The sequence below is a fragment of the Pezoporus flaviventris genome, unplaced genomic scaffold (genome assembly GCF_033815535.1).
Source record: "Pezoporus flaviventris isolate CSIRO_AGI_PZ_B2104156 unplaced genomic scaffold, CSIRO_AGI_Pfla_v1 ptg000047l, whole genome shotgun sequence".
Lineage (NCBI taxonomy): Eukaryota > Metazoa > Chordata > Aves > Psittaciformes > Psittacidae > Pezoporus > Pezoporus flaviventris.
Window position 1 is genome coordinate 17,592,031 of NW_026892595.1, and position 11,770 is coordinate 17,603,800.

Here is an 11,770-nt window from a genome sequence, read left to right on the forward strand (position 1 = left end):
TTGCTTACAGCAGCTCTGTGAGCCTGAAAGCGATGTATTAAACAGCTTCTTCATCATTTGTTGTGAGGAATTGACTCTCCCTCACCTTCTTGGAAGAACTAGAAGGAATCAGGGAAGATGTGCCCATCCAGGGTGGGCACAGAAATCTGGAGAGGGACTTTTTACAAGGGCATGTAGAAATAGAACTAGGGGGAATGGCTTTAAACAGAAGGAGGGTAGATTTAGGTTAAACATTAGGAAGAAATTCTTTACTGTAAAGGTGGTGAGATGCTGACACAGGTTGCCCAGAGAAGCTGTGGCTGTCCCATCCCTGGCAGTGTTCAAGACCAAGTTGGATGTGGCTTTGAACAACCTGGTCTAGTGGAATGTGTGCCCATGTCTGGGAGGTTGGGACTAGATGATTTTTAAGGTCCCTTCCAACGCAAACCATTCTATGATTCTGTGTGCAAGACCCTGTAGATTCAAATCTATTCTGCCACTGAAGCTGATTTTGGGACCCAGCCTATCCATCTTCCACTATATCCCATAGCCAGCATGAATGTTTTCCCTAGCAAATTGTCATTATTCAAAGGACCCAGCTGGGCCAAGCTGTGTATGACTGGGAGCAGAGTGATACAAGAGCCCAAATAGAAATTTGCCATACCAGGTAGCAGTACGTGTCCCTTCTGAGCTTTCCAGACTGTTTCTTCTACTACAGCAGCAAAACCTCCAGCTACTAAATGCTTTCATTATTTGCCCACCACAAAAGCAGCAGACCTTGGAGTTTCATTTACTGTCCTTAAGAAGTTTCTCAAAAAAGCCCACTGCCTCCTGACCCCCAAGCCCCACTTCCCTGTGAATAGTTAGTGTGAAAATAAACATTAAGCAAAGTGCAGGGCTGATGCAAAGTGAGTTCCTCAGCCTTCCTGGGGAATGGGTTTCTTCTCTGGAGACTTTGCCTTGCTTTTGTCACTCTTCATATTACCCTTTTTTTTGTTCTCTCTTTTGGCATGAGGTTACTTGTCAGTTGTTCTTAAATGTTTTTTTTTTTTTAATATAAGGAGTTGGTAGAAACAGTGTGGCTTTTAGAGTGTGGGTATAGCCTTATTTTCCTGCTTGTCCTGGGATGTATGAAGCAGTTGCACATCGAATTTTTTACTTGAATGAAAACTTGGCCAAATATTATTCACAAAGCAACATACGAAGTTCTGTACACATAGTTGACTATGCGATAGTGCTCCAGGATTTTGGGTTAATTCTGAAGGCTCAATTTACGTCAGCTACAGTAGGATAAATCCACAAACCCAGCAGTGCTTTCAGTTCAAAGTCACTGTACATCTGAGGTCACATTGTAAAAGTCACCAAACTGCAAGTGACATGAGTGACTGACCTTCATTTGCTTCCTCTAGAGTATCTGGGGACACTCAGTGTTTAAGAATCACAGAAACTGTGTCTGAATTTTTCAGCTGCTGTGTTTTCTTTTTGCTGCCATATAGATTTCACAGGATGTTTTGCAGACTCAGATTCATTGTTTTGACTTTATAGGTACTGCAGGCTGTTTCCTCTTTAGGCTGTTAAGTGTTTGCAAAAGAGATCAAAAATTGCTAGATATCTCAGGGCAAATTTATTAACTAATCTACTTTTAATGCTTTTGTAATTCAGAATGGTTGAATTTCAAGTTAGATGTTTATTTTAACAAAGATGTTCAAGCTAAACAGATAACTGTTACCTAACGTGTCCATCCTAAAAGGTACTCTTGGCTCCAAAGTTCAAGAAAGGGTTTCAGGAGTCATTTTGGAAGTAAATCATACATACCAAATGAATTCTATAAAAGGAAACTTAAGTGGCTACAGCTGAGTTTCAGAATGGATTCACTGTAATATTTGCCTGTACATCTTTTATATTGTTTGACTTCCTACATATTCATTCAAACTCAACCAAAATTAACTTTTCATTTTCTTCAATGAAAATAAGATTTCTTTGTGTGCATTTTCAAATTCTGAAAATATTTATTTTTATTCCACTTCACACTATCTTCTTAAACATGAGAATAATTCACCTAATTAAATCGTACCCACACATCTGTGTACATGTATGCATATCTAATTATGAAAAAATACACAACTGTTCTGGATGAAAAATGGAATAGCTATCAGTAGCAATTAAAAATAATAATGTACATTCTTCCGTGTACAAATGTATCCTAGATGGTGCCACATGTGCTCAGGCAGCAAGAACAACTAGCCCTATTCTAGGGCATACAGAGAAACTAAAGCGAAAACTTGCAGATCTTGGGTAAGCATCTTTTTATTTCAAATGTTTCTTTTTTTTTCATTAAAAGGGTTGAAAGTAAAATTTCAAAGAAGTTTCCTGATGTCTTCTAATATTGTTGTAGGGCTCCCTTGAGAAGGAGTTCAAACAAGGGCAAGAAGCGGAAAGAGAAAGAAGCTATTAGGGTGACCTACTGCAGTAGGTATGGGTAAAACACTGAGGATGCATGAAATGATATGCCAGTAACACTGAAAAAACCTAATCATCCTAGCAGATGGGAACACTAACAGTCCCACTGACTTCATATAAATAAGTGTTAAGCTTCGTGATGACCTTCTGAGCTTACAAACCCATATTTCTTAACTAACAAAAGGCTAACATTTAATCTAAAAATACTTGGAGGATTATAATATCGTGGCGTCGCTACTGCTGTTGCATTCGCTAATGGGATTTGCAGAAATAGGTTATTGGAGCTGACCCACAAGATGCACAAACATTCAGTTAATAATACCCATGAACCAGAAATGTTGACACAAATCCACATATTTTTTCTAAAAGCCCCCAGAGCAAGGTTGGGCAGCAGCTGTTCACCGCAGCTTCACAGCACCCACATCAGGCATGCTTTCAGGAGGGCTTGGTTCTGGAAGTGAACATCATGAAGTGAAAATAGATAGGAAAAAATGCTGAATGCATTTGTCACATCACCAGCTCTCAGGAAAGGAATTTTTAATACCTTGTGAAATCTGATGAGACCACATCACCAGCAACTGGACTCTGAATAAATGAATGTTCATACTGGCAGGAAGCACTCTTCTCTGCAAAAGCTAATGTAAATTTTTACTCTCCTCACATACTGGTGAATTTAACAAGATCATAGCTACAGGGTTGATAGCTGGTTCCAGGTATGAAATACAAGTTAGTGTCAGGAGCACTAACTTAATACATTCTGAAAGTCTAGAAAGAACAGAGCAACTCAGAAACAGTTTGCACATAAAACAATCAAAATAACACCTAGTGATAAAAGAGCTATCAGAAGAAAGCAAACTCTGAATGCTACTCAGGAAATCATTGTGCTAGAAAGCCAGTATGTAGCAATTTGTAGAGTTTTGCTGACAGTCTCATATATGGAGACACAGTGACAAGTACATTGCATAGCTCCGGAAAATCAGAAAAGCAAAGAAGCCTTAAACTTCCAATTTAGTCCCTCAGGCACACTACTGAAGTGCCATGTTCTGCCTCAGCATACATCTGTACATTTGTATCCTGCAAATATCTGGCAGGACCTTCAGTGATCTTAGTCAGCAGTCATTGCCTCTGTGCTCGTGTCAGAAAACCTGTTCCATTTGGTTCCACTGGTGTGTCTGCTTGCAGCGTGACCTGGAGTTACTAATGTTTGCTGCTGGATGTCCCTAGTGATAGGGAGAGATTTGTTAAAGCAAATTCTCTCCCCTGCTGTGTAGCTGTAAGGCAGCTAGTGCCCTTAGCAGGGTATTACATATCATGCAGCATTTAAATACTAAGCTACAGGGTGGGGAAAAGGAATGTATACGTGTTTGTATACTTGAACTTGATTATATTCCTTGTAGCAATATAGCGTGTAATAGACGTTTGTGAGACTGCATAGGTATATTACTTAGAGAAAGCAGATCTCAGTGTAGAGGTCAGTTGCTTAGTAGACCATTTAATAAACCAGTAATTTATATTGTTTGTTAATATTTCTGTATTTGGATACAGTCACTAAAAGCAAACTTTAATACTGTTTTCAAAGTCAAAATTCATAAGCATTTGTAATTCTCACTGTGCCTCTGTAAACTGGAATGTTATTATTTCAGTACAGCTTTTTAAACACCCGTTGTCACTTCCTTTGTTAGTAACTCCACAGAATTTGCCTCAGAAGAAATGTGAGGATGTTTTCTTTACAGTCCAGTGCTGTACGAGCTCTTTGAAAGAAGGATAGTGATGATCAAAAGACAGCATCCTGTTATAATTATGTCCATTACAGTGACTGATTGAGGTAGAATTAATCACACTGTCAGATGGATGTTGCATGTGTTATTTTGCCATTGCCAAAAAGTAGCACTCACGATCTGTGAATAAAATCCTCAGTTACTTCCTAAGACTAACACTGATGTTGCATATATAGAAAATTCCCCATTCAAGTAAGAAACATATATTCCCCTGTCTGAAGCTAGGTGATTTGGGCAACATCATTTGTTTTTTCTTTCTACTTTTAAGCAAGATTAGCGGATGAGGAAGGAGTACGGGACTGGGTCAGATGCATCTACCTTTCCTTATGTAGCTGAAAGGGAGGAAGAATCCTTATGCTTCCATGGGTGAGGGCCCTTTGACAGCCTCAGTTTCATCCATTCAAAAAAGAGGCATCACAATATAAAGAGGTCTAGTGATTGTGATAATAATGATTTAGAAGCTTCCAGAAGGTAGAAGTTGAGGGGAGATTTACATACTTGCAGTTTACTGGTGGCTGATAAGAGCAGTAGAAGTACAATGCTGTGAAACAGTAATAGATATGTTAATATAAATAAAAGAAGGAGAATATGACATATGCAGAAGTTCTTTGAGGCAGATATTTTGCATAGTTATTTTTAATTTACATACTGTACTGTTGACATATATGTAGTGAATAATTTTGGCATTTATTTTATTTTATAACTGTTACCTTTGCCTTGATCACATTATCCACTGCAATCCTTGTTACTGCAGAGGAACTGATAATATCACAAAGGTGTTTCTTTAATTTTTTCTGTATTAATATTTTTAATATTTAATAACTATAAATTCAAGATAATAGTATTTTTATCAGTATTTAGCTATTGTAACAAAGGCACATCCCCATAGATGGATAGAGAAGCACCTGATTCATTCTGCCTGTGCTCAAAATCCAAGCCAGACATTCTCTGGGAGCCAGAGCCCGCTTGGGTCAGTGCTGAGTCTCATCTAATCATGCTGATTTACCGCTGGGGCTCAGAAAAGTACCAACATAACATGTGGCTTTTTGAGTGGAGCCGGTTCACATCTGAGCAGTGGGAGTACAGGCATTTTCAGCTGGTGTTGGTCTCCATTTGCTGTGTGCATGCTGTCTAAGAGAGCTTAAGTTAAAAAACGGAATCAAAAGAACCCACATTTTTCTTCTGCTAAAAGAGGGATTTCAGGCATCCCTCTACCAGCCGTGTGCCACTCAGTTCTTTAGTCACAGTTACTAGGAATGTCACCCTTTTCACAATTAACTGCTTCTAGCATTTTGTTTTATTTTATTTTATAATCTAACACATATTCCTGCTCCTTTCTCTTAAACAGGACCATCAGAGAGATGCTGCAGAAATCAGCAAACACTAGATCTGTAGCAGATCGATCCTCCTCTCTCCCACACTGTGTACCATTCACATGGTATGGAGAGAGTGGCAAGGGATCCCATTCTTCTAGCAACCTGCCATCATCCGCCAGCTCAACTGAGCCTTCTTCTGAAAATATAAGTCCAGCTAAAAAAGGGTCAAAGGTAGAAAATAAAAACTACCTTATTCCCACTGTGTTGAGTGGCATAATTGGCTTCATGTTCCTGGAAAAAGAACAAGCCAATATGTGACTACTACAATAAACAGAGCATGATGTTCATTGTACGGTAAAAGCGCATCCAAACAGAACATCTCTGTCATTGTACCATTCCCCATTCTACCTTTTTACTCTGTCTTAATGTACATTAATTCAGTAAACTAACTGTGGTGTGCTGTACCGTAACGAAAGCAAGTGGTGCCAGTGGAAATTAGCATTTGGATCCACTGAACAAATGCTAGATTTGTGTATTCAGTTACGGGTATTTTCTGCATTCTTCAGGACTGATTGTGGGAGTACCTACCCATGTTCAAATGAGATGTTTGCAAGTGAAGAAATGCTCTATGCCGTCAGTCATCTGCCTTTTTTCCCCCAGTAATGTAATCTGTTTGTCATGCATGCTGGATGTTGGGTTTAATTCTCTATATGAAGATGCTTGAACTGTAAACATGAACTATCGCAATTTAATACATCTGTGTGATTCCTTTCTATGTGCATGAATGTTTCAGCATGATAACTCAAATAACCCTTAGTTCTAGTAATATCCTTAGCTTTTTCATGTTTATTTTCACTTCTGGAAAATACTTCCCTGCCTTTATCTTCTTATAACTTGCAGGAGTTGACTTTTTATATTGGTCTGGTAAAAAGAAACAGATGTGGTTCTCAACTTTATGTAGAGGAATATGAATCAGAAAACTAATTTCTCTGTCTTCTGCCAATACATGCATGTACATAATAGTAATTTGCACAGGCATTTCTTACTCTTATGATACTAGAAGCTGTTGATACCTTAACTTCTGCTGTCCACCAAGGTGCGCAAGGTCATAGTTGTGCTTACGTTATCTGGTGGGGAGAGCAACACAGGGCTGACCAGTCCAAGTCAGACTGATACAGAAGGCCACAGGTGAAATCTCTGAAGTTTAAGGAGAAACTAATCAGTTACCCAGTTTCTTTTGAAAAAGAAAGATGAGGATTAGACATGTAAATCCTATTTGTGCCTTTAAACAAGTATTGCATAAAAGTAACTTTCAAATTTCACCAATTTTCAAATGGGGAAAAACACCTCCTTTTACTGCTACTATTAGGTTGGGTGGTTTTGTGGGGATTGTCCTGCTATCATATAGAAAATTAAATTTTAAAGACTTAAATTCATCATAAAGCTGAAGCTTGCACAAAATAGAGGTGAAAGAAAAATCGAAGTACTTAGAAAAAGATGTTCTTCACACAACAGGAGGTAGAGCTGGTGAACTCCTGGCCTAAGAACACTGTGGGGGCTAAAAGTTTGCATATTAAGGAAGCCGCTCTGATTTTCTTCTCCTCTATAAAGAGTTCAGAAAAACAGAACAGGAATTCTCAATGTAGGTGTGAGAAAACTGATTACAAAAATATTTTGATGTTCTCTGTAAAGTTTGCAGGCTCTTAAATTAACAGTTCCTCTACTGCCATTCAGATTTTTAAAGCACAGCATGGTACCAGTATTTGGTTGGATTTCCATCAACATTATAAGGACCAGCACTTGATATTTTTAAAAGACTTCTGGTTTTCAGGAAGTATCTTGGGGGGGATAGAAAGATAATATTTTTAGTGTTGTTTTTGGTTTTGATGTTTGGATCCTTTTTTTGTTGAAATTGAATATCAAAGGTGAATTGAATTTTTTATTCATTTAGCTGTTAGACTAGAGTGGACATTAGAGGTCTCTCTGTCATAAAGTGTGTGTTCAAGTTAAAAAGAATGGTGTCATTATTTTTTTAGATACAGAGATTTGGGTTTCTTTATGGTTCTCACTCTAATATGAAATACTTGTTAATTTTTGTCTTCTTCTGATGGTAATTTTGCTGCATTGCTAGAAAATACATACATTATTTTGCTGTTCTTTGCTGTAAGGTGTGATGTTTGTTTTATGGCTGTTAGTTCAGTAAATAACACTCAATGTCCAAAGATCTCTTATACTTTCAATTTCAGTTTTTCTAAAGGAATAGGCAAAGAGGGAGGTTCCTTTCACTTTTCTAGGTGGTTATTTGGACTCAGAAATGGATTCACAGGATATTCTCTTTGTTCTCTCAGTAGCAGTTTTCACTTCTCTCAGCTAATTAATCCTCTGTCCTATTCTTTGTGCTACTGCCTGTGCTACACTTGTCCTAAATATTTGGAGGACAGTAAAATGTTAGTGATTAACCTGCGGAAGCAGTAATTCAGTTCCAGGATGAGAGCCAGCATCTTAAAGAGGGAGTCTGGAAATTGCTTTCAGACTCCTTTGCTATTCATTGACTCATTAAACTGGCAATGTCTTGAAGTATACAGTGGTAAAAGTACAGTGTATTCTATAAATATTAACAATACTAAAGATTAGGCTTCCTCATGTGTATTATAACTGGTCTGGTAAATGAAATCCCTCCTGAGCTATGCCAACCTGGAAGGCAGAAAGCAAATTTCCCTTTTAGATATGCATATGAGACTGTTCATTCATTCAAACTCATTTATGTTTTTCTCCACAGAATTTCACATTCAACGATGACTTCAGTCCCAGCAGCACAAGTTCAGCTGATTTGAGTGGTTTAGGAGCAGAACCTAAACCCCCAGGTTTCTCACACTCCTTAGCACTGTCATCAGATGAGGTATGCTAATGAAATTAAGGTGTGAAATAGTTGTTTCCTTTCCACTAGCATTTTGCTTCCTAATTACTCAAATAATAAAGGAATATTTTCTAGGCAATAGAAGGGAGAAGAAAATTAATGTTGGTTTCTAGATTATTATTTTTCTTGTTCGTATAATTATGATTTGAAATAAAGGTCCTATGATATTACTGTAGGAAAGTAGAATGTGTTTGTTTCCTAAGAGATGCTATATCCTCACACATTTCAGTATGTTTTCCCTACATTCAAAGTATGTACATGTGGACCCACAGATAGATATAAACGTACACTAGATATAGTTGAGACAGTTTTGAGATAATAAACATACAGTATAGTTTGGTAAATATAGTTGAGATGTCAGGCACTTTCACCTAGGCTAATTTTTACCCTGATACATTAAAATAACATGTGTGTTACTGTACCTGAATGTATGTACATTGGTTAGAATGTATATGTGTTAATCCACTTTGCATTCTTCGTGCTTGCTTTGCACAGTGGATTTGACTTCAGTTACTTCAAACCAGAGTTTTTTCAAACAATGCTAATGTGAAAAAGCATTCCAAACCCTGGAAATTGGTGACATAATTGAGCTGAATATAATATACTGAAAATATTTTTCTTAAGATACTAGTTTTGTAGCTTGGTTGTTGGTGAAGTTGCACAATTTGACAGTAGTTGACATGTCCTTTGGACTCAGGAAACCTGTGTCTTTCTCCTTGTACTCCTTAAGAGCTTTACATTTTCATGTGAGGTTGCAGTCAGGGTTTTTTACTAGAGAGGAGGAACTTGAAGTGCATATGTTTTTTTTTTGTATGATAGATAGGTTTGTTCTATTAGTGCCTACATGTTTTGCATGGGTTTAAAGAATGAGAGCTGCTCCATGCAACACCGTTTGACAACATGCAAGTCTATAAACCCAACCATTCTTCAGAGGTTACTTCCTGCAGGTAGTAAAGGGGCAAAATTTATAACAATCATAGGAGAATGTAGACACTCCTATATAGAGTGAATTCTATGAATTCTGTATTCTATGAATAGCTGAAAACTACGAAGTTGTCTTTTAGACTTTATTTAGTGTTAATACTATCTCAGTAGTACATTTCATTCTCTTACCATGTTTCATTCTCCTTAAGTATTTTAATGTGACAGTGCTCTGCTCCCAGTGGTATTGAACTAAAAGCTTGAAAATGCTTTCATTTTGCTTGTTCAGCTCTCTACTTTATCACTTCTAAAATACTGAGCCGGAACAGGTCTATAAAAATGAATGTGTTTTCCCCATCCTATGCTGTGCCAAATTGCAGCCTCTGAATCAGGCAGTGTGTTCAGCAAGAGCTGCAGTGGGAGCTTCCACAACCACTCTGGCAGGGGATTAGGCCAGCATTGCCCCTCAGCCTTTCCTAGCCTATTGCTGCAAGCACTCCTTTGCTCAGGCTTCTCTGGCAGATCATAATTATTTGAAGGAGATGAAAAAAAAATGAAAGGGTTTTTCTCCTCTAATTAAGGAGCTTTTGCTCCTTGGAAATGGAGCTATCAGGAAGATTCCCACTGCTTCTAGGGTGTCAAGCGTAGAAACTCTAAAGGGGTTTCACTGACACAGTCTCAGGTTTGGCTGCCAAATCATTTGTGCTGAGCTTTCAACATAACCTCTCTGCTTCTGGAAGTAATTTTTTTTAAAGAAATCTCTTTGGTTTTGAGTAGCCATATCTGTTTGCAAATCTTGGTGCTGCCCTTGCCTGAACTTTTACATGCTGTTACATGTTCTGTATTTTGTTTCTATAATGCTTTTCTTTCCCATTTCTTTGTTGCTCCCTCACTCAGAGCCTGGATATGATTGATGATGAGGTGAGATACTAGTGTGCTGTTGTGGTGAATCGTGTGACCATCGCGTGCCAATATACCACATCATTTGCAGATTCACTTTCCTTGTTTTACGGTGTTGTGTGGCAAACCCCCTTGTTCGAGCAGAACATGCAGATGTCACTGGCTCCTCTCTGCTTGTCTTGAGTTCCCCTCTCCTTCCTGCTAGGAGGTTTCAAGGCCATAGCAAATTGCAGATTTTGCAGTTATGTTGGAAGGGGGAGGAGGGTTTGTGTCAGAGCAAATCCACCAGGCCAAGCATCAGCTGCACCGAGTTCCTGCTGGCAATAAGAGAAGGAAAAGATAGTGCTTGAACCATCTTTTCCCCAGCCCTGAGAACTGGTCAGCCAGAAACTGATAGAACTCCCAGATCATCTAACCCAGTGTAAAAGCTGCTCTAACAGCAGGCAGCTGCTGCAGCCCATAACAGCTGCTTTCTGACCATGGCTGGGACACAGTAGCTTTTGTTTCAGACCTCACTGACATACCTCTGGGTGAAATAAAGTGGCAGATCAGGAACGTGGGGCTGCCCCAGCAGCTGATGCCCCACCTGCCCCTCTTGGTGCTGTGTTCATGCTCTCCTCTGCAGCAGCAGTGGCACAACATGATGAGAGCAGGGCCAGGGCTGTGGAATTGCTTTGTGTTCCTTACCACTCCTCTGTGTCATCTCATAGTCTTCCATAGATAGTATCAGTCTCACTGGCTGTTTGATGTCATCACTTTGAACTGTAGAGTGGGTTTCTGAGGTTCCCCATCCCTGAATTTCTTGCTTTATAGCTTAAAAACATCATAAAGGTCTGTGAATGAGCCCAGGCAGTGGAATGCAGAAATCAATGCATCCTTTAGAAATGTTCTAATTTGAAGGATAAAAATCTTGTGAGGAAGCATACCTGTTTTGAATTGTGCCACCTGGCCATTTCAGTTCCTGTTGGTTAAAAGGAATGCCAGTTCCTTTATCTTCTTCTATTTATAGATGGAAGACTTTTGGGGTACATTGTACCAATTCTTAGATGGCTGGTTAGATACAGATGTGATAAAGCAGTGTGAGATAGTTATTGTGGCATAAAGATAGCGCAGATACCTCTGCTGTGATGCTGGCGGTTTGTACACAGAAAAGTTGATACTCATTGTGTTGCCTTTCAGTAATAATGCAGCATGTTTTTGTCACAGATCCTTGACGATGGCCAGTCTCCTAAGCACAGTCAGTATCAGAGTCGTGCTGTTCAGGAGTGGAGCGTGCAGCAGGTGTCCCACTGGTTAATGAGCCTGAACCTTGAGCAGTATGTTTCAGAATTCAGCGCCCAAAACATTAACGGGGAGCATCTTCTTCAGCTGGATGGGAGTAAGCTCAAGGTAATTGACTGGCTGGACTGCAAGGCTAACTGTAGTGTTTGTTGTCTCTTCAGTTTATCTTACAGGGAGTCACTATTCAGCCAGAAAGCAGTGAATCCCTTTGTGTGGAG

General features: G+C 39.0%; 1 protein-coding gene across 4 annotated transcripts in view; it reads left to right on the forward strand.

The window, feature by feature from the left end:
- PPP1R9A (protein phosphatase 1 regulatory subunit 9A) overlaps positions 1-11,770 on the forward strand; it is a 138,058-nt gene that overhangs the window by 121,059 nt on the left and 5,229 nt on the right. The window contains exons 14-19 of one of the 4 annotated variants that reach the window (XM_061468506.1): positions 2,187-2,274; positions 2,375-2,452; positions 5,566-5,764; positions 8,313-8,432; positions 10,269-10,292; positions 11,478-11,660. In XM_061468506.1, coding sequence (XP_061324490.1) covers positions 2,187-2,274; positions 2,375-2,452; positions 5,566-5,764; positions 8,313-8,432; positions 10,269-10,292; positions 11,478-11,660 — 692 coding nt within the window. The remainder of the gene's footprint in view (positions 1-2,186; positions 2,275-2,374; positions 2,453-5,565; positions 5,765-8,312; positions 8,433-10,268; positions 10,293-11,477; positions 11,661-11,770) is intronic. The other 3 variants (XM_061468507.1, XM_061468508.1, XM_061468509.1) reach the window with 3 other exon arrangements.